We start from the raw sequence: 25498 nt of genomic DNA, 5'->3' as shown, positions 1-25498 counted from the left end.
TTGGATATAAATGGTAAATGGTAGGGCAGTGAAGAGTGTGATAGAATGGAAAGATCTGGGAATGCAGATACAAAGTTCACTGAAAGTGGCGTTACAGGAAGATATGGTCGTAAAGAGGGTTTTTGGCACGTTGGCATTCATAAATCAAAGAATTGAGTAAAGGAATTGGAATAGTATGATAAAGTTGAATAAGACCAAGTATTGTGTGCAGTTTTGGTCACCCAATTACAGGAAAGATATCAATAAAATTGAAAGAATGCAGAGAAGATTTACTTGGATGTTGTTGGGACTTGAAGAACTGAGTTGCAGGGAAAGGTTAAAAAGGTTAGGGCTTTATTCCTGGAGTGCAGAAGAATGAAGGGAGATTTGACACAAATAATCAAAATTATGATAGGTATAGATAGACTAAATTCAAGTTGGCTTTTCTGCTGAGGTTAGGTGAGATACAAACTTCCCTCTGCAACTGAATCCTTGACTTCCTCATCAGAAGACCACTGACAATCAACATAGGCGGTGGGGGCTTAGCCCTCTGTTCAGGAAAGAGGTATAAGTGTCCAAGCTCGGCATCATGGGTTTCAGGAACAGTTGCTATCCCTCCACCATCAGACTATTTAATAATAAAATCAATCATTGGAGTAAAGAATGAGAGGGGATCTCAGAGAAACATTTTGAATGCTGAAAGGATTGGGCAGAGTAGATGTGAATGTTTCCCTTGGTGGGTGAATCCAGGTCAAGAGGGCACAGTCTAAGAATTAGAAGGTACCCATTTAAAGCAGAGATGAGGAGAAATTTCTTTAGTCAGAAGATTGTGGATTTGTGGAATTCATTACCACATACAGATGTTGAAGCCCGATCATTGGGGGAGTTTAAGGAGGAGATTAGTCAGGGTATCAAGGGATATTGGGAAAAGGCTGTAATTTGGAACCAGGTGAAAGAACAGTTTAGCTCAGGGTGGAGCAGACTCGATGGGTTGAATGGTCTACACTGTTCCTTTATCTTGTGAATCAGGGATTCATTTAAGGACTTGTAGATGTGAGGAGGTGCAGCAAACAAAACACACTGACAGTCGTGAGTGAGCTAAACCAATTGACTTTAATAGAACTCTCGCATGCACTTAAATCCCTTGGAACCCGATGACGCTTGCGACTCCTGAGATCTTTATGACGTCAGCTCATAAGGCTGGAACTGCACCTGGTACATCAGGGCTCTCTGCCTCCTGCCAGTCCTCAGTTCTGTAACCCGGTTCACTTGTAGAGTGGCTGACCCCGCCACAGGATGTTTCCCCAGAACCAGTGTTCAGAGATGACAAGGCATTTGACAGTACCCACTTTGTAATGTTTTAGACGGCAACCCCTCCACTGCGGTCACACTACCACCACTGCTCTAAGTTGATGTGTGCCAGCTTGAGGTGGTCGACTGTGGAAGTTTCTTGCCTGCTCCCAATGTCCAGGCCACATGTTGTGGCATTGTGTTATATGGACCCTTGTATGGGTGCTGAAGCAGAGTTTGGTGCATCCCTCTCCTCACAAAAATGTACTGGCAATCCTTGAGCTCTTTTGGTATATAGGAGGCAGTAAGACTATGTCATAAGGTTGGTATAGGAGCTAACATGCCAACTTTCTCCCGCAGTCACGTCAAGAATGTTGTGGGCGTCTTTCTGTCCCCTGGCACAAACTCGCCCTGGACAGTAAGAGGAGCCCCATACACAAACCCAGTAGAGAACATGACCAGATCCTCCTTTGGTGCCAGGCGTCTGCCTAGTAGCACCCAAGGCAAATTGTTTACCCATTCCGGGCCCTTGAGGTGTGCCATCAGAGCCGTCTTCAAATGGTGATGTAATTTCTCCATAAGGCCATTGGACTATAGATGGTAGGCCGTGGTATGGAGTAACTGGGTGTTGAGGAGCTGGGCTAGTGTCATCCATAATGTTGACGTGAACTGTGCTCCCCTGTCTGAAGTTATGTCAATCAGTAATATGAGGGCCCTGGAGAAGGACGTTGTGGAGATGTCCAAGAGTGGGACAGCCTCCGGCCATTTTGTGAATCTGTCAACCATTGTGAACAGTTACTTGGCACCTCTGGAAGGTGGCAGTGGGCCAACAATGTCTACATGAACATGATCAAAACACCTGTGCGTCGGAAGAAAAGACTAGACAGAGGCTTTCATGTGCCTCTGTATCTTGGAGGCCTGACAGTGCACGCAAGTTCTGGTCCAGTGGCCAACCTGTTTCCGCAGGCCATGCCACATAAACTTGCAATGAGCTGTGTGGTTGCTCAAATGAATGGGTGCACCAGCCCATGAATTGTGTCAAATTCAAGACATCTCCAACCGACAAGTACAATGGGTTGAAGTTGGTCCGTGAATACATTGCAGAGAAGCATAGCTCTGTAAGGTCTGAATCTCATGTCCTCTAACTTGAGCCCTGAAATGGCGGTACTATAGGCCGGTATTTCATTGTCCTGCTGCTGGAGACAAAGGATGGATTGCATGAACGGACATCTAAATAGTGCATCCGCCACAAGCTTGTTCTTGCCCGCAATGTACATAATGGAAATAGTGTACTCCAAGATATAGGAGAGATACCTCTGTTGCCTTGCCGATCATGGGTCCAACACCTTGGCAAAGGTGAACATGAGGGGCTTGTAGTCTGTAAAGATAGTGAAATCTCTTCCTTCCAGGAAATACCAGAAATGGCAAATAGTGAGGCAAAGGGCCAGGAGATCTCAGTCGAATGCACTGTATTTTCATTCGTGGGGCTTTAAGTGTCTGCTGAAAAAGGCAAGTGGTTTCCAAGTTCCATTGACTAGCTGCTCTAGGACACCACCAATGGCCATGTTAGATGCATCGACCGTGAGGGCCGTGGGCATGTTGATTTGGGGACGTACCAGCATGGTCGCATTGGCCAACACTTCTTTGGCCCTTTCAAACACTGCTGTCGACTCCTCATCCCACTTTAAATCTTTGGGCTGTCTGTATAGAAATTCAAAGAGGGGTTGCATAGTTCTAACTGCTGCTAGTAAAAATCAGTGGTAGAAATTTACCTTGCCTATGAATTCCTGTAGACCCTTCTCTGTGGCTGGCCTGGAGAATTTGCATAGGGCCTCCACTTTCAACGGGAGTGGCATTGCTCTGTGTCGGTCGACATGGTGCCTGAAGCAGTTGATAGATGCAAGGCAAACCGGCACTTAGCTGGATTGATAATCAGGCCATACTCGCTGAGCCACTGGCAGAGTTTATGCAGGTGCGTGCTGTGCTCCTGACAAGACTGACTGGCAATGAGAATGTCCAGATATATGAACATGAAATCCAAGCTGCAGCCCACTGAATCTATAAGCCTCTGGAACGTTTGTACCGCGTTCTTAAGTCCAAATGGCATGTGTAGGAATTTGAACGTTCTGAATAGCGTGATGAGTGTCATTTTGGGAACATCGCTGGGGTGCACCTGAATCTGATGGTATCCTCTTACCAGATCAATCTTGGAGAAGATTTTAAAGTCATGAAAGTTAGCGGTAAAATCCTTGATATGAGGAACCGGCTACCTGTCTGCAGTTGTGGCGTCGTTGAGTCGGCAGTAATCTCCCAGGTCTCCATCCCCCAATCGCCTTCGGTACCATGTGTAGGGGGGGTGCTCATGGACTGTCCAAATGATGAACTATCCCCATCTCTTCCATCATCCGGAACATCTCCCTGGCGAGTTGAGGTTTGTCAGGAGGAAGTCTGTGTGCTCGGGCATGTAGCGGTACTCCTTCCATGGGAATATGGTGCTGGATGCTGTGCTTGGGTACAGCTGTAAAGAATTACTTGGGAATTCTGCCAAGATTTTGGCTTATTCGTTCTGAATAAAAGTCACTGAGTCCAGACGGAGTGGCTTAGGGCAAGGTGAACAATTCAAATATTTTGGAATTGACCAATCAATGCCCCTCAAGTCCACCAGGAGGCAGTGAGCTCGAAGGAAGTCCGCGCCCAGCAGTGGTTGCAGAACATTGGCCAACATCAAGGTCCACTTAAAATGACAGTAGCCAAACTCAAGGGGGATGGTCCGCACACCATAAGTTTTAATATTGCTGCTGTTGGCAGCAGTGAGGGAAGGCCAAGACTTTCCAGCATGGGTATCCCAGCTCATAGGAGCCAAAATGCTGACTTCTGCCCTTGTATCAACAAGGAAACGCCAACCAGAATGCCAGTCCCACGAGTAGAGGAGGCTGTCTCGGTAGCCAGCCAATATTGCCATTAGCGACAGCTGGCCCAGATATTTCCTGGGTGCAATCAAAGTGGGCAGCAGCGGCAAGCCGCGGAACCTCACCTCTCTTGGTAGTAGCACCAATGCACCTTTTCTGGTATTTCATCCACTGTAGCTGTCACCACCCTGTTCTCTGGGGCGGGGAACAACTGAATGCCGTGGCATGACACAGCAATCGATGATTGCTCCGGCATGATGTTTGGCGTGCCATAGGACGTCAGCGCGGTCTGACAGCCTATGGGGGTCACCAAAATCGTCATCTGCCAGAAGTAGGTGAATGTCTGGCATTTGCTCCAGGGATATTTATTTGCTTGAACAACAGGCAGGGTTTATGGCCATCCATAAGCGGCAACAGGTCATTCATGAGGGCAGATGGTGTTTGGTCGCTGAAGTCATCCATGCATAGTAGCCACGATGCTTGTTCACAGTGGGAAAGACTGAAAGTACTGATGAGGAGCACTTTAACGGCTTTGTACCTGGCATCAATAGTAGGAAATCGATAATTATTCCAGGCGGTCTCTTGGTCAAGTGAGCTGACCACGTAATAATACTTTGTGATGCCTGCAGCAATCTGCTGACGTGGAATTGGGCCTCAGCCTGCTCGAAATGGACATCAGGCTGTGAGGTCCAAAAGATAGGCAGTTTCAGCGAGTCTGCACTTTGTACATTAGTGTCGTTCATCGTGGGGTTCAAAATTGCCGATTGGGCCCATTGGGGTCACCACTGTAGATGCGAGGATTGCAGAGAACAAAACACACTGACATTCATGAGTGAGCTAAACCAACTGACTTTAATAGAACTCTCATGCACGCTTAAATCCCTTGGAACCCGATGATGCTTGCGACTCCCGGGCCTTTATGACGTCAGCTCAGAGGGCTGGAACTGCACAGGTACATCGGGGTTCTCTGCCCCCTGCCAATCCTCAGCTCCGTAACCCAGTTCGCTGTCAGAGTGGCTTAGCCTGCCACAGACTCTTATTTTTGCACTTTTTTGATTTTGTTTCCTGTGTATTGCATTGTCAGTTTGTTTACATTTTTTATTTGTTTACATGTGCAGGTTGTTACAGCCTTTTTTGCACTACCAATAAGTGGTAATTCTGCCTTGCCTGCTGGTAAAAGAATCTCAGGGTTGTATGTGATGACATGCATGTCCTCCAACAATAAATCTGAAATCTACTCGCTTTGTCTACACCCATGACTGTGGAGATAGGCACAACTTAATGCTGCTTACAGATTTACCAATGACGCTGATCGGCAGAATCACAGACAGCAATGAAGAAGTGTACAGGATTGATAAATAGAGGACAAATAAGAAGTAAAGAGGAAAAAGAATAACACTGGCAGAAATACTTTTTTATTTCAAAGAGCAGATGTATCTTATGCTATACTATTTAATGTTTTGAATTAATTGCTGCTCTTCTGCCTCAGAATAAGTGAAGAGCAGATGCGGTAACACCAATCAAGAACTTCCTGCTCTGAGCACCTCTCCAGATCTTAGCAACAGGATTGTAGAAGATTCAAAAACAAACAAGTAATGAATCTTCACTCATTTAGGGACTTCATTAAAACGTGGCCTCAGTTTCTTCTTCCAAACCACTGGAAACACATATCCAGCAGTTAAAACCAGGCCGAAGGAACCAGTTACATTTTGGTATGGCCTGGATGTGATGATACATTCATATTTAATATAAAAATGGTGGGTTGTATCCATTTTGTTTGTGTTGATGTCTTTTAATTTTTTTTGCCAGCAACGTCTGTGGGAGTTAGAATGAAGAAGAGAATCAAAATTTATTGTCATGAACAAGTTATGAAATTTGGTGTTTTGTGGCAGCTTCAAAGTGCAAATGTTCATATTATAACTATCTTACAGCATTACTATTTAAAAAAAAGTGTACAAAAAGTAAGGTAGTGTCTTTATTTCATTAATTAATCAAAATCTGATGGCAGTGGGGAAGAAGCTGTCCTTGTGCCATTGGGTGCTCCTCTTTAGGCTCCTGTACCTTTTTCCCGAAGGTAGCAGAGTGAAGAGGGCATGGCCTGGGTGGTGGGGGTCTTTGAGGATAAAGGCTGCTTTTTTAAGACACTGCCTCATGTAGATGTCCAAGGACTTGAGCAAAATTTTGTTGACTTGTAGTAAACGCTAAAATTAAGAGATAGAGAATGACAAAATTAAAGTGCACTGAGAAAAATAAAATAAAAAAGAAAGATGACAGGTAAATATTAAAAAGAATTATTGTAGGCTACACATTACTAATAGTTAATTGTCTGAACTCTTAAATTTTAATATATAAATGTAAGTTCTGTCTTTGGATATATGCATCGTTAATTATAATAAATGCTAAAGCTTAAACATAACCCATTATGTGTGCTAAAAAGTACTGTATTAGGATGTTTAATACAATTGTATTTACATGAATATTATGTGATGTGAAAAATGATTAACTTTTTTACTGTTTTCTTGCTTTGTTTTTGAATATATTGTAATATAATTAAGGAAAATACACTGAATTCAAATACTGTCTTCTGTGTGACTGCTGCGGGTTACAGTTCCGTACATGTACAAGGTATCTCTTTGAAGGTTATTAAAGCTACCGATGCAAACAATATCTTTATTATAGGCCAACAATTAAATGTATATTTTTTGTTCAAAATAGGAAATAATTGGAATAATGCTCATTGCCTTTACACATTTGATCACATTGTTATTAAATGAACGGTTTATTTCAATTGTAGGTGTATGCTAGGATGCCCTAAACAGAGTGACACCAATGTTGCCAGGAGTGGGTGTTACCACTTCTCGGGATTTGAGCCATCAATCAACTAATCCAGTCACATGTATGTGAGATGGCTCGCGAGAGTTCCCTTGGGACCATTTTAAATACTATAAATAGTTCTCTAATTTTAAATAAAAGGGTTCGTTCTTTGGATTTGGGAAAACACTTTGTGTCGGTCATTTCTCTCTGGGACTAACGAGGTGGAAGCTTGTATTCTGCACATGGGTGCACAGCACAAACATTCGGCACATTTACAACTTTTGGAGATGAGGTGACAATGTCAGTCACAATGAACAGCTGCAGGCTGTCCTCAAGCAGCAGCAGAAAAACTTTGAAGAAATACAAGCAAGGCCAATTGACCAGCTGGAAGAGAAAATGTCCGTTGGGACTCCAGCCATTGTAGAAGGTGAGCCTGAAGTTAATTCAAATTCAGCAGATGCTTTAATGAGCTCTGTCACCGAGTTCTTATTTGACCCAGAGTTAAGCACATTTGAAACTTGGTTCAAAAAGTATGAAGACTTATTTGCAGTCGACTTCGCCAAGTTCAATGATGTGTGGAAAATTAGACTGTTGTTGCGAAGCTAGGCACTCGAGAACACGAGTGCTACACAAACTTCATTCAGTCAAAACTTTCCCGTGAGTTCAGCTTCAGGGAAACACAATATGTTGGCAGAGATATTCAGTGAGCAAACATCACTGTCCAACATTCGGTATCAGTGCCTCAAAATGACTAAGAAAGTTACTGAAGATTTTGTGGGTATGTGAATCGACAGGGTGAGCGTTTTAAACTCCCTACGCTGACTGACACCCAGTTTAAGTGTCTAGTCTTTGTAGCGGGAATACAATCACACCAAGATGCTGACCTTGGAATGTGTTTGCTAGCGAAGATTGAGCAGGAGTCAGATACAACTCTTCAAAGATTAACAGCTGAATTCCAATGCTTAATTAATCTGAAACATGACTGCAAAATGGTGGAAGTGGCACACCCATCTTCCAGCAGTTTTGTCCAGACAGTCAAGTCAGCAGATCCTGTGACCCACCCAGCCAAACTGATGGAACTGCAATGAGTTGCCCTTCGCTCATGACTGCTCAACAGATGTCAACAGAACGCTGTAGAGCAGGAAGATGGAAAACACCGATAAGTTCGCTTCACCCTCAAAAGTGAAACCTATCACAGTGACTTTCAAGATGGCTAATGCCAAATGCAGGAAATATGTGAAAGTGCACATTAACGGCATTCCAGTAAGGCTCAAATTGATTCAAGGTCAGACATTATCCTAATATCAAAGAAAACGTGGAAACTGATTGGTCAGCCAGAAATGACTCCAATCAAAAACATGGCATGGAACACTTCCGTGGGTGGGGGGGGGGGGGGGGAGGTGGGAAATCAGGAGTTGTTAGGTTCAGTTGACTGTTCCGACAGCTTAAATGGCACAGAAGAAAATGGTAAAGTGTTCTAACCTCGATCTCCTGGGTCTTGACTGGATCAAAAGGTTGAACCTTCTGGACTCTACACTCAACAATATTTGCCACAAGTTACAAATGACACATACCCCACAAGCGGTAAATACCCTACAAAAATTGCTGGTATAGCTAAAGCAACGTCATGCAGTGGTATTTTCCGAAGGCCTTGGATGGTACACTAAAACGAAGGCAAAACTCTATCTTCTGCCAAATGTGAAACTGACTTTCCAGCCAAAACAACCTGTCCCATACGCACACTGCAAGAAATGGAGCATGAATTGGAATGGCTGAAACATGAAGGAGTAATTGAACAGGTCAACTACTTATTGTGGTGGTGAAAAAAAATCTAATGGCTCCATACATCTGTGTGCTGATTTTTCAACTGGTCTGAATGCAGCATTGGACACCCATCAATACCCTCTGCCGTTTCCTGATGACCTCTTTGCTAAGCTAAATGGTGACAAATGCTTTGCGAAGATTGACTTAGCAGAGGTTTATGCACAGGTGGAGGTTGATGATGAATCCCAGGGATTGCTAACCATCACACGCACCATGGACTGTTCAGATACATATGTCTGCCATTTGGAGTGAAGATTACTCCAGCTATCTTTCAACAGATCATGGATACAAGTTGAATGATGTTCCGGGAGTTGCAATGTACCTAGACCTCATCCTGGTAACACGCTCGAGAATTGTTTGATTGTCTTGATTGTGCTTTGTCCCACATTAAAGACTAGGGTTTTCGAGTGTGTCCAGAAAAATGCACATTTTTCATGAAGTCAATGAAATTTCTTGGTTTCATCATTGACGACATGGACGATGGCCAGATCAACAAAACACTGACGCTATCAAGCACATGCCTGCACCCACAGATTTGACCACGCTACGTTCATTCCTGGATCTTATCATCACTACAGTTCACTTCTTCTGGAGATGCATAAACTCCGTGATCCACCCAACAAGCTCTTTACTATGGGTTGCAAATGGAAATGGACACCAAAATGTCAAGAGTCATTCAACTGAGTTAAGTCGATGGTAAACTCGAACCTTCCTTTGCCGCACTACGATCCAAACTTGGAGATTGTTGTAGCTTCAGATGCATCACAGTCTGGGGTGGCTCCAGTCATTTTTCACTTATTCCCAGATGGGACTCAAAAGGCCATAGCACATGCAGCACGCTCTCCAACAGCAGCAGAGCGTAACTATGGACAAATTGAAAAGGAAGCTCTAGGAATAATTTTTGCAGTGAAGAAATTTCATAAAATGCTCTATGGACAGCAATTCACTCTTCTGACAGATTACAAGCTGCTCCCAACAGTACTTGGTTCAAAGAAAGGAATTCCAATTTACACAGCAAACCATCTGCAAAGATGGGCAACTATGCTACTTAGGTATGACTTCAAAATTAAATACCTGCCGACAACAAGTATCGGGCAAGCTGGTGCATTGTCACGAATCATTAGTGAGCAAGAAACAGAGCTGGATAATATTCTTGTTACGGAGCTCTCTGTAGAGGCAGAGGTCAATCAGATTTTCAAAGATGTTATTAACTTACTGCCGGTCACAGCAGAAAGAGTCAGGCAAACAATGAGCAAAAGCAACCTCCTGCAGGAGATAATGCGTTATCATAATTCAGGGTGGCCAAAAACTTGTACAGCCATTCTTCAAAAGATGAGAATCATTGGCGATCACTAATGACTACCCTTTCTTTGCAGAAAGGATTGTGATTCCCAAAGCTCTGCAATGTACAATCCTCAAACAGTTTCACAGTGGACAGCCTAGAACAAATCAAGGGAAACCACTTGCACAAAGCTATGTTTATTAGCCTCTGATGGATGACAAGATTGAATACACAGTCATGTATTCGATGTGCCTTGGCTGTAAAATTCCCTATTAAGATTAATCTACATTCTTGGCCTCAACCAAGCAGGCCAAGGAATCATCTTCATATTGACTATGCAGGACCAATTAATGGGGAGTACTACCTCATCATAGTGGACACATACTCCAAATGGCCCGAGATCATCAAAGAAAGCCAACCAACTGCATCAGCTACAATCATTGAACTTGTCCATATTCATCACTTTGGTGATCCTGTAACATTAGTTTCAGACAATGGGACACAATTCACTGAAGCCAGCTTCAATTTTTTTTGCAAGCAAAACGACCACGCATATTCACTTACCTCCATATCATCCTCAATCCAATGGTCAAGCAGAACGTTTTGTGGCTATGTTCAAACAAGCTCTGAACAAGGCCAAGGGGGAGGGTAAATTACAGGAACACTCCAAACCCTTAAACTGCTGAAAACCTCTTTGGTAGAGAAATATGAGCACCATATGACATCATATTTCCACAAAGACCACAATATGGCCCGAGAGATGATGAGATGGAATAACACTACCAATCGCTGGCATGGATCCAAAGAAAACACATTTCATGATGGTCAATTTTTTTTTGGTGTGGAAATACAGTCAGATTTATGGAAGCTGCTGAGAATCCTAATAAAAATTGGAGAGGTACAAGTTGGACCAGACATGCCAACCAGTTGTAACCTTGCTGAAACAACACCTGCGCAACTCAGCCTGGATGTTTTGTTGGACACATTTTAACTTCAGAAACCATTGAACTACCAATCACACCCATCATATGGAAACGAGCCTATACCCTCTACATCACTGGAACCCTTAAGGAAGTCTCAAAGAGTTTGGAGCCCTTCCAAGAGGATCCCAGACTCCATTCATATGAATAACCAGCTCAAAGGGGCAGGTACCAGGATGCCCTAAACAGAGTGACCCCATCATCACCAGAAGTGGGTGTTACCAGTTCTCAGAATTTGAGCCATCAATCAACTAATCCTCAGGGCCAAGGGCATTGTAAATACTAAAAATAGTTCTCTCTTTTCTTTGGCTTGGCTTCGCGGACGAAGATTTATGGAGGGGGTAAAAAGTCCACGTCAGCTGCAGGCTCGTTTGTGGCTGACCAGTCCGATGCGGGACAGGCAGACACGATTGCAGCGGTTGCAAGGGAAAATTGGTTGGTTGGGGTTGGGTGTTGGGTTTTTCCTCCTTTGCCTTTTGTCAGTGAGGTGGGCTCTGCGGTCTTCTTCAAAGGAGGCTGCTGCCCGCCAAACTGTGAGGCGCCAAGATGCACGGTTTGAGGCGTTATCAGCCCACTGGCGGTGGTCAATGTGGCAGGCACCAAGAGATTTCTTTAGGCAGTCCTTGTACCTTTTCTTTGGTGCACCTCTGTCACAGTGGCCAGTGGAGAGCTCGCCATATAATACGATCTTGGGAAGGCGATGGTCCTCCATTCTGGAGACGTGACCCATCCAGCGCAGCTGGATCTTCAGCAGCGTGGACCCGATGCTGTCGACCTCTGCCATCTCGAGTACCTCGACGTTAGGGGTGTGAGCGCTCCAATGGATGTTGAGGATGGAGCGGAGACAACGCTGGTGGAAGCGTTCTAGGAGCCGTAGGTGGTGCCGGTAGAGGACCCATGATTCGGAGCCGAACAGGAGTGTGGGTATGACAACGGCTCTGTATACGCTTATCTTTGTGAGGTTTTTCAGTTGGTTGTTTTTCCAGACTCTTTTGTGTAGTCTTCCAAAGGCGCTATTTGCCTTGGCGAGTCTGTTGTCTAATTCTCTAATTGTAAATAAAAGGGTTCGTTCTTTGGATTTGGAAAAACAATGGTGTTTGTCATTTCTCTCTGGGTCTAATAAGGTGGAAGCTTGTATTCCACACAAAGTGTGCAAAACACAAACATTTGACACATCTACAACAGTGTACACCAGTTGTTTACAAAATTTTTCCTTCCACTCACATACCACTTTAAGTAATCCCTATGCCATCGGTGCTCTGTGATCAGTAGTAGTTTACTCTGTGAGTAGGGGAAAAATAAAAAGGTGGAAAGCCTTTAGACCCAATTGTTACTGAAATAGTTTGCTTGAGAAAAATTGTCATTGGCCCATTTCCTTTGGCGTTATGAAACTGTGCAGATAATGAGTCAATTCGGTATGATTAAAACAGTGGTTTTCAAACTTTTTTCTTTCCACTCACAGACCACCTATGGTATAGGGAGTATTTAAGGTGGTCTGTGAGAGCAAAAGAAAAAGCTTGAAAATCACTGTTGTGCACGACAGAGTGGCCAAGGAAATAAAAATTTAATCGGTTTTAATCTATTCATGGATTGAACAAAGCAGGGGATATTATCATAAGAACCTAATTTGTATTCGAGATATTTACCAAGTATCCAGTGCACGACAGAAAAATAATATTGTTTTATTTCTCTATGTTAGGAGGTCTTTTTAAAATTGTGCTTTCTCCATCCACCCGATGTGCCTTTCAGAGAAAGACGATGGAGTCTGGAAATGTGAATTGATACAGAAAATGCTGAGACTTGCATGGAAAGAGCGTTTCAGATCCTTGTATGTCTTTACGAGGAAAGAAAAGTACACACACTTCGTGGATTTATTTGCAAGAAAATAAAGGAACATTGACCCAGATCGCTCGGCTTTCCTCAAAACCCTTCCACTATTGTTTGACGTGCTGGATGCACTCCCTGGTCTCTTTTATTGTGCATTTCTGCTTTCTGTGACATCCAAGACTCGCCCTGAAATTAAAGGAGTGTTGGAAAGCATCCGTGAGCTCCGGGCACAGCCCAAATGTCAAAGAGTGTGTGATCGCTGGAGTCAAACCTGTCGAGTGCAGTTTGCACGTCGACCCGCGCTGCACATCGAGTCGATGGGACTCTGTTCGACAATTGCTCAGTGTCTCGTTTTGCAGTCTCTTTGGATTTGGATTTGCGCGCTGTTTCGCCCTCAGCTGTCATTTTCCCCCCGGCGGCCAATCGAAGAAGAGCTGGAGTCAGAACAATGGCGGGGCTCTGACCAACCCAAGAGCGCGATCGCCTTGCCGCGGCCAATGGCCGCGCGGCCGTGGCAAGTGATAGTGCGCAGGCAGTCAGCGCCTTCCCAGCCATTACAGCGAGAGACGGAGTGAGGCGGATTGTTAGCGTGCGGACCAAGTGCCAGGAAAGAGTCGACCCCAGCGGCTCGCTTTTCGGCTCCGAGCGGGCCAAAATTCAGCATATTCTAAACGGGCATGTCTTCCTCTTTAGTTTTATTTTAAAGCTGTGCGTTAGTCTGGGGTTAGAATTAAAGTTAAAAATTCCCCTCAGCCGCGCTGTTTAATATGGCTGACGGCGGCTGAGGAAAAGCCATTATTAAATAGCAGCGCGTCGAGAGCGAGTTGGGTTGAACTTTTCCAAACCGTGTCAGGCGGCGTCGAGGGCCGCTCGCCGTCGGGTTTCGGGGCAGGGTCGGCTGGCCGAGACTCTGGGCTCCCTTCCGGTGCGCTTTGGGTCGGGGTGGCGGGCGGCGCCAGGGGAGAGAGGGGGGCTGGAAGGTGAGCCGGGCTGTTCTGCCCGCGCACTGACGCTGCTATCAAGATGGAGCCATGTCCTGGGAGGGAAGCGGCCATTCGCGGCTCGATTACTCAACTCGACGGACAAAGCCCGCACTCGAACTCTATAGCAGCCGGCGCAAAGACCGCAGGCGAGAAAAACCCGCGGAAAACGGCCGCCTGGCGCCGCGAAACCGGCGGAAGATGGTGGCTGGTGACATTTGAAGGGGACTTTCTCTCATGAAGAAGGATTTTTCAACATGGATGAAGAAATATTGTCGTTGTTGTTTGACCTCATTTTTTGTTCTCAGCCATTGCTCCAGACTTCAGTGCAAGTGCCTCCGCTGGAGCCCGACGATTCTCAAACGGAGCCCAAGCCCGAGGCGCGGGGCATATTAACTTTTAAAAAAAAAATTGTTTGGAGATTTAATTTGTTATTTTGAATTAAAAAAACAACGACGTGGCGGGAAGAGACCGAGAATGCGAAGGGTATTTTTCCTTTCCGATTTCAACTTTTTCAGTCGGTCTGCGGGGGGGGGGATTTTTAGCCCTGTTTTTCCCACTGGTTTTAAAATGGCGCGAAGGATGGAATTAAAAATTGGGGACAAATTGCATCCTCTTTATTTTGTGCCTCTTGAATTTGCACCGTGTTCCCCCCCCCCCCAACTCCTTTCCCCCCCCCAACTCCTTTCCCCCCCCCCCTCCACCCCAATCGCTAAATTGCATGGGCGCGGTTATTTTCCCCTCCCTTGGAAGTGGAATAGAAATTTTGCACTCGTTCGTTTTCGGACATTTCCAGCATTCGGAGCCCTGAAAGGATGACCTGATAAATAGTTCTCGTGCTCGATGCATACAAAGGCCCTGGCGCTTCACAGAAGTCGGATGCGGGCGCAGATGAAAAACAGCAGCAAGACGGCATTAACCATCACAAACTTGGGGTTTTATTTAAAAAAAACACGTTTTTCTACCGCTACTAAATTGCAGGTTCATCGAAATTTCCTTCAATGCATCTCTTCGTGCACCTCGCTGATGTATGTTGCCCAAGATTACATTAATTGTCTTTGCAATTTTCCTTTCAGGAAAAGGCCAAAATGGTCAGGGGAGGGGATCCTAAAAAACCTCGAGGCAAAATGTCCTCGTATGCCTTCTTTGTCCAAACTTGCCGCGAGGAGCACAAGAAGAAACATCCCGATGCGAGTGTCAACTTTTCTGAATTTTCAAAGAAGTGTGCGGAAAGGTGGAAGGTGGGAAGCTTGTTCTTTGAACTTGGTGGCAGCTCAATACCTCTTTATTGGTCTCTTCTGCCTTCAGAATGTGGACATGACTTAAGCTAAATAAAATAGTTGATCACAAAATAATAATGGTCTATCAGAAAAAGACATTTTGAATCATCCAAACCTAGGACGTTTAAAAGAATTTCATCTGAAATACCAATCGGATTTTAAATTTCCTTAATTTGCTCATTACTGTTCAAATAAATTGCATTTTTGTTATTTTAAAGTGAACGACTTAGCCCAGTACCCTAGTTTAGACATTGTCAAAATGATCCTGCAATACCAAGATCCCATCTGGTGCATCCTTCCAAGAGAGAAAGAAATATGTCCCCTTTTCTGTCCTCTTTCTTTGACACTCCAGCTTAGTCCTCTGTCCTATTAGTCTCTGGCACTTTCATCCCCATCGAAATTGGGCACTAAATGAAACCGTATATTTAAGACATTTAACAACCTCTAAAGATGTTGCTTTTTCAAAAAAAAAGTTCCACATCCTGAGTAAGATCCCAAAGGTGAGGTGGTTGAGATTTTGTGACCTATTCACAATGGTGTTTTTGGAGTTTCCACCTTTAATGCCATAATCTCCATTAAATCATATAATCTCAGTTGCACAATTACTGCTGTAGGGTGACAATTCCATCTGAGGAACCCAGAGTTTAAAATTGAGTTGTACAGTGTAAAGCCAAAATGATTCCAGGGTATCCTGGATTACAAAGCCCTGCTGTTTATCTCTAATGTCTTCCATCTTTCCTATGAGAATGTGAGGACTGCTTTCCCATTGAAAGTGAGACTATCTGATCAATCATTTAACTCTGCTGTTTTGTTCTTTCACACAGCCCAATGAATAAAACTTCTAAGATTCAATCCTGTTATAGCGTGCAAATTTGACACTGGCGAGAGGTGGGAAGGAGAGTCTAGACTGGTGAAGGAAAAAATGAGAACAAAATGGCAGTTAACCATAAAAAGTTATATTAAAAAAAAACTGGCATACAAATAAGGATATGGTAAGAGGTGAGGTGGAAGCTTTTAGGGAATGAATTGGCACAGGCTCAATGCAAGACTGAAATACCCAATGAAAACTGAATCAGTGTGATAGAGGTGGATGAAAATTAATAGAATGATTTACTGGATGGTATAGCTTCTGGGGTTAAGAGTGGATATTTTGCTGTGAATGGATCCGAGGTTGGTGTAGACCAAAAGCCAGCACACCCTGTCTTTATGCTGTATAATTCTGAGGACATGCCATAATCTTATAAATAGGGAAGGAGTCAGATGGTTGGAAAGGTGCAAATCTGATCGCCATGTACAGAGGCAACTGGAGGGAAAAAATAAATTCTGGAAGGGTTTGAGTTGTAGGGAGAGTCAACACAGATTTATAAAATACAAATCACAAATGTGACTAACCTAATTAAATTTTTTCGACAGTAGTAATTGCAGGAAATGTAGTGGATCTTGAGGAACTATTTAAATAACAGGAAATTAAGGGTATGTGCAATAGGATTTATATTTTTAATATAAATTGTCTTGATTTATATTTTTAAAGGGTTAAGGTTAGAAACAGGACGTAGTGATAGAATTATGTTATGGAATTTGCAGATTAGTACCAAACTTGGAGGTATAGCAAACAGGATAAATTGACTACAAAAGAAAAAGAGGTAGATATAATTAATGTGGTGTGAGATAATTGATTTTGTCAGAAGGGATGGGGAGAGAATAGATTCAATCATAGTTTTTTTTTTGAAGAATGGGAATATGGAGGGTCTGCATAGTATGATTTTGACAGCACAGGTGATCTTGGATTTCATAAATGGTGATGTTAAAAAAAAATTGGTAAAAATATACTGATTCTTTATAAACCTCTGGCATCTGCTTCCAGTTATGGTTACTAAATGTCAGGATACAGATGTGGTTTGAAAAGGTGTACCAATAGACAGATTTGAAGGATTTTGGTTTATTGATTTGTTTGAAGAAGCTGGAGTTTTCTCCTTGAAGCAAAAGAGATTCAGGAAAGTTTTGCTAGAGATGTACAGAATTATGACATTTTGACGGATAAGGTTGGGTGGAGGAACTGTTTCCATTAGCTGATGGTAAAAGGATCAGGAGATGTAAAGGTTTGATTCAAAGATAGAGGTAAACAGTACCAATGGCTTGGAATGAGGGTGGTGGAAGTGAAGGAGATCAACTATTTCGTGACAAATTGGATGTGAACTTTCAGGTCTATGGGGATATATCAGAGGAATGGGATTGGCTGAATAAGAATGAGTGGAAAACAACAACAACTTTGTGACATGTTCATGACAATACATTCTGATTTTTGACTGCAGAAGCCACTTCCAATTAGATGTTGGGTGCCAAAACAATAGCTTTTGGTCAATACTCCAAATTCTGTTCCTAGCTCATTGACCCTATTTGTCTGAAATTGAACCAAACTGAACTTTTTTTAAATCCTCAAGATGAGCTGTGGATTGTATCTCTGCCATTTCAGTGACTACTATACTGCTGCCTCTGTTCACGTGCTGAAATGTTTGCCCATGCCGTTTAGCACTAGATTTTTACTATTCCTGTGGCTGGAATCTCTTGTTCTCCAATATCTTTGCATTTAAATTTTGTACCAAGTTCACACACCATCCCTCTCTCATTTACCATTGTTACCTCTTGAGCAAAGCCTCAATTTCTGACTCTTTTGGCCCTGTAGATATCTAAGAGAATCACATTCCTCTAAATATGCTACATCCCTGAATATTATTCTATTGTCAGCCATCCCTTCGTTTGTCAGGACTCTTAGCTCTAGAGTTTCCTTCCTAAATGTTTGTTTACCCAGATCTTCCCATTGTTCAGGCCCTTAAAATATAATCCTTTATTTAAGCTTGAATAGATCCTTGTGTAGGTTGGTTTTGCATTTTATCTTCCAACACTTTTGAGGTATCCTGATGCATCAATGGTGCCTTAGAAATACAAGATAAAATTTGACCTGTGGCATCTCTTCTACCTTAAAGTGGGGTTAGTAAAATCGGAATGAGTCGGCAGTGACAATGAGATTAGGGTTGGGTGTTGGAGAGTATTATGTGAGACTGCAGGGGATGGAGAACAAAAGTTTATTAATGTGCAAACCAAAAGTGAAACAACTTTCTTTTTAGATGATGACCAACAAAGAGAAAACGAAATTTGAAGAAAAGGCGAAAGAAGATAAGCTGCGTTGGGAGAAAGAAATGCAGAATTACGTGCCCCCAACAGGTGCCAAGAAAATAAAGAGAAAGAAGGACCCTAATGCACCAAAGAGGCCTCCGTGAGTTTATTAGAAAACAATATTATAACCCAAAGGCAGCAGTGTAGATGTAGGAAGAATTGCTAGAAGAACTCGGCCATTCACTGTTCCCAACTTAATTTTTCTAATGCAGTGTTTGAATACTCCAAAATACAGTTATCTTGATAGTACTCTTCCATTGTCATTATTTTGGTTCCTGTGTGTTTGGGTTGTTGGGGGGGGGGGAGGGGGGGAGAGAAGGGGAAGCAACTTGTCACCTTTCTTCATCAAAAGTTTTAGTGAGTACTTGCTTTTAATTCTAGCTTTTATGTCCATTTGCTCTCATTTTATTTCTATAAAACTAGATAACTTCATAGCAATATTGACAAATTAAATCAATTCAAATGGCCTACTCCTACACCTATGTTTCTATATAAGAAAAAAAGTTAGAACAAAAGAATCTAAAGAAATAGAGCCAGAGGTTTAGGAGGAAATTATAAAACTTAAGGGACCTGGATTGGTGCTTGCAAGAGAAAATTGGGACTTGGTGAAATTTTAAAAGGTGTCAATTTTAAAGTTGGTGTGGAGTAGATTTTTGGATTAAAATAATATAGAATTTAGGTTGACCTGTGGAGGGATGTTAGATGAGGCTGTTCAAATATACCCTTTTTAGAGGTGACAGATATGGGTGAGCTCACTTCCAAATGTAATTAATTAACTACAATTAATTTCAGATCTGCTTTCTTTGTCTTCTGCGCTGACCGGCGTCCAAAAATTAAAGAGGAAAATCCTGGTTCATCAATTGGAGACACAGCTAAGAAGCTGGGAGAGCTTTGGAATGCAACATCTGCAAGTGATAAGATTCCATATGAAAAGAGGGCAGCAAAGCTCAAGGAAAGATATGAACAGGTATTGTTTGACTAAAAGCTACAGGATTTATTGGGTTTTTCTCTCTTCTGCAGCTTGTAAATGAAGGTTACTGTGACTTGTGATGTTTTTTTTTAAAAAAAACCTACAGTATACCATATAATTGACCTTTTTGTACAAATAATGAATTGGTGAGTATTTTGAGGATGAGATAATGGGTGAGAACTTGATTGTTGAAAGTGGTGCTGATTGGAAAAACAAACCTTTCATGTCACAAAAACCAACAAGTCAGTGATTAATAAAATATAGTTTGGCCAAAAGTGGGTTACTTTGGTACCTTCTCTAATGGAATGCTGGATTTTAATTTTGAGATTCTGGGTGATAACTGATTTCCATGATTTTTGATAACCTTTTCATCTCTGCCCTCAAAATCACTAGAATTTTTTTCTGATGTAGCAGAAATATTTCCCCTCAAACATTTGGGTCTAAATGACTGGTATTAACTTTTAAACTTTTGACTAACTTTATAATTTCAGGCCTTCAAGGCTTACATGGGCTCACCATCAAGAATCCTTTGAAGGATCAAAGTCAGCAAGTGTTCTGACTGCAAAATCTCATTTTGCATTTTTCCACTTGTCAAACAAAATAAATAATATTGTATGGGAGTAAAGATTTGATAATTAAAAATGAATACTAAATTGACATCACTCAAGTTTGTAAATCCTAGCTAATTTCCTGAGTATTGTTCAGTTAATCTTGCCCAATCGTGTGAACTCCTGTTTGTTGAGCATAAAACATTTGTGTTTTAGGATCTTGCAGCATATCGTGCTAAAACAAAGACCGATACTTCAAAAAAGGCTGTAGCTGCCAAAGTTGAAAAGAAAAAGAAAGTAGTGGAAGAGGAGGAGGAGGACGACGACGATGATGATGAAGACGACGATGATGAAGAGGAAGATGAGGAAGAGGATGATGAGGATTGAATACATCCTGCTTCCAGCAACACTTCTTAGCTATAGAGTATTTGCCCCTGCTCTGTACACACTGCTTCTTTTTAAAAATATATAAGGCTATGTATATGAGAATTTGATTTTAAACTGTACAGTTTATTTTTGTTTTGTATAGTTAACACACTACGAAAGTGTCTCTGGGTGGCCCATTGTCTCTGTTCTTAGTGGTGTTTTGTTTGACACTTACCTTGGCTGGTACAGTGAGGGGATATAACTTGGCTTGGTGGGCAATTTCATGTTGGTTACAATGCACCAAATGGGTTTGGGGAAGGGGTGTTAATTTGCTATTGAGTTTGAAGTTTTTGGTGCATCCAACATTGTGCAAGAAATTGCTACTCTGTAATTGCCTGAAGTTGCAGCTTTTTTGACCTTTTGAAATGCTTATAAAATAAACTTTTTATTAATGCTCTTCAATTGTTTTTCTGTGATTATTTGCTCAACTCCTTATCCTGATTATTGCTCTGATAATTGTTTATCTGATCACATTGGCATCAGTGCCTGATGTTTAACTTTGTGCAAATAGTTAAAGGCTGGATGATGTGGATGTTTAACCTGCAATTTTTGAGTCGCTCAAATGATAACTAATACAAACACTTTGGGTGTTATTCAGGCTGTTTGCTGACCAGTGATGGACACATCTGGATTGATGACAGTCTTTTATCTTTATCCATATATTTGCTATTCAAAAATATGCTTGTTTCTTCTTCATATTGCAACCAACTGTCAGCAAACCAGCTAAATTGAATATTAAGTGAAAGCACTGATGCTTTCAACTACTTGTTCAAGATTTACAAGGTGAAATAAGGTCCTGGAAGAGATTTTGTAAACTTTACTTGATCAAGTGAGGTTTTTCAAATCGATTCTAATTCCCTGTTGGTGTTGTGGGAAATCTTGTGTACTTGACACAAAATTTAAATAAGATGAAAGCTAATATTCATTCAAAGTTATAAACTCACTAGAAAACTTGTCATCTCTAGAGGTTTCAGATTTTCTGTAGATGTCATTGGAAGATTGATGCTACAGGGAAATGGGTAAGTTATGATGTTCAATGACTTAAAACTGGTTATAGTTTAAAAATTCTAATGTACATTATTTTCTTGATTGTTAATATTCTTTTCAACTTGACTCCAAATCATTTGGATTTCTTTCCTGATGTATCAGAAATTTTTTTCTTTCCCACCCCTCAAACTTTGGGTTAACAATAACTGGGTAAATTTTTAAACCTATTAACTATAATTTCAGGCCTTCAAGGCATACATGGGCTCACTACCAAGAATTATTAAAGGATCATAAAATACAAGGTGATACCTGTATTCTGACTGCAGCATAGTTAGCACAATGCTGTGGCTGCACTAGTGATCAGGACCAGGGTTTGACTCCTGTGCTGTCTAAGTTTGTATGTTCTCCCTGTGTCTTAAAGGTTTTCCTGGGGTCTCTGGTTTCCTCCCACCATTCAAACGTTACTGGGGTTGTAGGTCAATTGGTGGGCTGAAAAGGTCTGTTACTGTGTTCTAGATCAATAATTTTTTAAAAATCATTGCAGCCTCTACAAACAAAGTGATGTACGTAATATTGTATGGGAGTATTTAAAAATATTAAATTGACTGGATCAATCAAGTTTGTAAATCATTTGTTGGAGATGTGCATGGCACTAGAAATATGAACTCTGAGCACATTTTCAGTCTGGATAAAGAGGCTGCAGGAATGGATGATTGAAAATGTTACACTCCATTCAAAAAGTAAGAAAATGTCTGTTCATTTGATGGGGAAAATCAAGGAAAATTGTTGGTCAACATTTTTACTTGGAGATGTATAGCATACAAAAAACTGAAGTTGGACCATAACCTCCCTACTTTTGCACTTAGTTCCTTGATAAATGAAGGCAATATTCGGTGCATTCCTAACAATGTTGCCTGCTTGGATTGCCATCTTCAAGGATGTATATGTATTTGAGCTCCCTCTTCCCTTGTGGCAGCACAACACCACGTGGGGGTAGCCATGGGAAGATGGCGCCATCAGGGGTTCTTTCCAACTCAAACCTCCTGCTCAGTGTGTGCCTCGGGCAGCAATTATGATGTCACTACGCATGTGGTGACTGAGCCATCGCTGCCCTTAAAGGGGCACGTACTAAATTCAAATAAAAGTTGTTAATGACCCTCAAGGTGGTGGCTGTGCTTTCTTGAGCTGTGCATAGTGCCACACCCTAAAGCTTTCCAAGAATCTACCATTGAAGTTGAACCTCCTTACCCTCATTAATGCTCCCAAACTGCATAACCTCACTTTGGTCTGAATTGATCTCTATTTGCAATTTTCAATCCTTTTTACCAAAATATGGATATTTCTTTGCAGCCAAAGTCTGCCTTCCATGTACCTCAGCCAATTTTAATGTCATCCACAAACTTGCACCTCCACATCCAAGTCATTTGTGTTTATTACATATTATACAAGGGCCTCAGCACTGATCTTTGTAGGTTTAAAAAAAAATGAATAAGGGATAAAAATATACAAACTGGGGAAGATTTTGAGGATTGACAGAGTGGATGGTGAGAGTAGATTATCTCCCCTCATTTTAACATTTAAAGCTAGAAATGTGATTTCACAAAGGGTTGTCCATTTCAGATGGAGGTGAGGTTATTTTTTTCCTCAGTGTATCATGAACCTGCAGGGTCCAGAGATTTGGAGGCAGATGAAAATCAGAAACCATTAATATTTCAGGTCAAAACCTGTTTTTGGAATTGAGGATAAGAGTACTGGTAAATGTGTTTGTTTTAGGAACAAGGAAAAATGGATAGGACAAAGGGAATAGTGGTCAGTGGAATGCTACTCACAGCACCAGTGACCAGGGTTCAAATTTGGTGCTAGGTGTAAGGAGTTTATACATTTTCTCCTTGAGCATGTGGGTTTACTCCCACCCTCCAAAAACATGGGGTTTGTAGATTGGTGTATTTGGGCTGGAAGGGCCTGTTGCCAGCTGTATGTCATTAAAAAAAAAAATCTCATGGATTAAAGGCAGGATTGCTATGGCAGTAAGTTGTAGAGGTTGATGGATTATTGGGGACAGAAATGTGCAATTAAAGCAAAAAAAACTGTTCCCTGATGGAACTCAATAGAAAACCAGATGATTGTACTGATTGCTGTTCTCGATACAAGGAAGAGATTAATTGTCCTCAAAATATAAGTTATTCAACTTTTAGGTTAAGGTTTAAACCAGTGGTTCTCAACCTTTTTCTACTCATGAACCACTTTAAGTAATCCCTATGACATTGTGTTCTATGATTAGTAAGTGATTACTGAAGGTGGTACGTGAATGAGAAGGAAAGGTTGAGAACCACTGCTGTAGACCCAATTGTTACTGAAATATTTTGCTTGAGGAAAAATTGTCCTTTGGAGTTATGAAATCATGTGCATAAGGAGGTACAATTAAACCAGTGGTTTTCAACCTTTTTCTTTCCACATACACCTGAAGCAATCTCTTACTAATAACAGAGCATCTATGGCATAGTGATATGCAAGTGGAAAGAAGAAGGTTGAGAACCACTGGTTTAAATGCAGGGAAGAAACGGCAATGAAAATAAAATAAGCTGCTGGAAATCTGAAATAAAAACAGTAAAACAAAATTGAGCACCATCTATAGAAAGAGAAACGGAGTTAACATTTCAGATCAGAAGTCTTTTGGGATATTGTAATTATTGGTATCGGATGTGCTTACTATTTGAAAATCTGTCTTGTAATTATTTGCAGAATTAAATTATATGATTTGTCCTGTTGATGAATTGATTATATACTTTCAGTCTAAATGTTTGAAGCGCTGTTAATGCATTATATGTTTAATAATTTTATTAAGTCAGTATGCTAAATAGAAACTTTTGGTATGTGTATGAAGGTAAAAATTCAATCATGTAATTTTAATTATGATGACTGACAAAGATCAAGTTGATTCTTAAACGTTGATTAGTTTGATTCATGGATTTTGTTTCATTCGTCTAAAAGACCTCTTTAGGTGACATTGCAAGTTTCCTTTGTTTTTAATCAGTATTGGCAATCATGGATAAACAGCATCTCCAAGTGTTTAATTACAACAAAAACAAATTAAATATACCTTTTTTTTTCTTTGGCTTGGCTTCGCGGACGAAGATTTATGGAGGGGGTAAAAGTCCACGTCAGCTGCAGGCTCGTTTGTGGCTGACAAGTCCGATGCCGGACAGGCAGACACGGTTGCTGCGGCTGCAGGGGAAAATTGGTTGGTTGGGGTTGGGTCAAATCACTGAACCATCTTGGGGGATGGTAAGACAGGCCCAAAAGGTACATTTCAAGGAGCATCTTAAGAAAAGATAGGTAGCAAAGCAATGACAGTTGAGGCCATGGTCACTAGTGATGTGGGGATTACATCAAGTGCTCAGAATAGCACTGGAGGATTTTAGAACTGGATTATCAAATTAAGAATAGGGGAACAAAGCCATGGATGTGACATGAAAATTAGAAATAGCCAGGAGTAAATGCAGAGTTAACAGTTGAATGGCAAAGTGGATTTAGACAGAATTTGCAGTCTTTCTGATTTATGGAGGGGACTGATAGGGGGAATGCTGGAAAAATCACGTTTATATTTAAACATGAAATACTTCATTGCTTTTTAAGAGTATGTCTAAGTTTGCTTCATTATTTCACTGTGCCTCAAAATTACTTTGCAAATCCTCATTTCCCCCATTTCATTCATGTTCAAAGTTCCAACAATTCCAGTCTTGAATATACCTGAACATTCACAGCCCTTTAAGGCACAGAATTCCAAATATTACAACCCATTCTTAAAAAAAAATTACCTCCGTTCTGACTGGCAAATTCAACAAGATGGTTCAGCTAGAGTTACTGAGCATCCATTTTGAGAATTTTGGACACTAAGGTCATCTAAGTGCCATCATGTACCAGTCTTCTTCAATCTCTCTCCATGAGGCAAAACCTCATCCCAGGAATTAATCAGTGGACAGAGGTTGTACTTAGTTTCATATTGCACCCTCCCCACCCCACTTCCCCTGGAAAACTGAAATTGTGCAGTGTACTTGAAGTGTGGTGATGCTATCAGCAACACTCCCTTACTTTTGTCTTTTTCCAGTGAAGGCTAACCTTCCATTTTCCTTCCTAACTGCTTACTGTTGTCTCAAATTTCTTCCCTGTGTTCATAAACCTGTACAGCAAGACTGCTCTATACACCAACATTAATTTTTTAATAGTT

The 25498-nt window shown here is 41.6% G+C and overlaps 1 protein-coding gene and 1 long non-coding RNA gene across 4 annotated transcripts in view; both read left to right on the top strand.

Annotated features, from left to right (window-relative positions):
- LOC138739465 (uncharacterized) overlaps positions 1-6554 on the top strand; it is a 31379-nt gene extending 24825 nt beyond the window's left edge. For 2 of the 3 annotated variants that reach the window (XR_011342275.1, XR_011342273.1), the window contains one exon: positions 5297-6554. This is a non-coding gene — a long non-coding RNA (uncharacterized lncRNA). The remainder of the gene's footprint in view (positions 1-5296) is intronic. The other variant, XR_011342274.1, reaches the window with a different exon arrangement.
- Positions 6555-13442: 6888 nt separating this feature from the next.
- On the top strand, positions 13443-20680 carry LOC138739463 (high mobility group protein B1-like). The gene is made up of 5 exons (XM_069891559.1): positions 13443-13580; positions 14962-15126; positions 18291-18439; positions 19132-19306; positions 20074-20680. Exons 2-5 carry the CDS (start codon positions 14974-14976, stop codon positions 20242-20244), a joined length of 648 nt encoding a protein of 215 aa, XP_069747660.1. The 5' UTR covers positions 13443-13580; positions 14962-14973; the 3' UTR covers positions 20245-20680.
- Positions 20681-25498: the final 4818 nt, after the last annotated feature.

The sequence above is a fragment of the Narcine bancroftii genome, chromosome 7, assembly GCF_036971445.1.
Source record: "Narcine bancroftii isolate sNarBan1 chromosome 7, sNarBan1.hap1, whole genome shotgun sequence".
NCBI classification, from domain to species: Eukaryota; Metazoa; Chordata; class Chondrichthyes; order Torpediniformes; family Narcinidae; genus Narcine; species Narcine bancroftii.
Note: the sequence above shows the minus strand (reverse complement) of the source record. Positions and strands in the feature narration are given on the sequence as shown.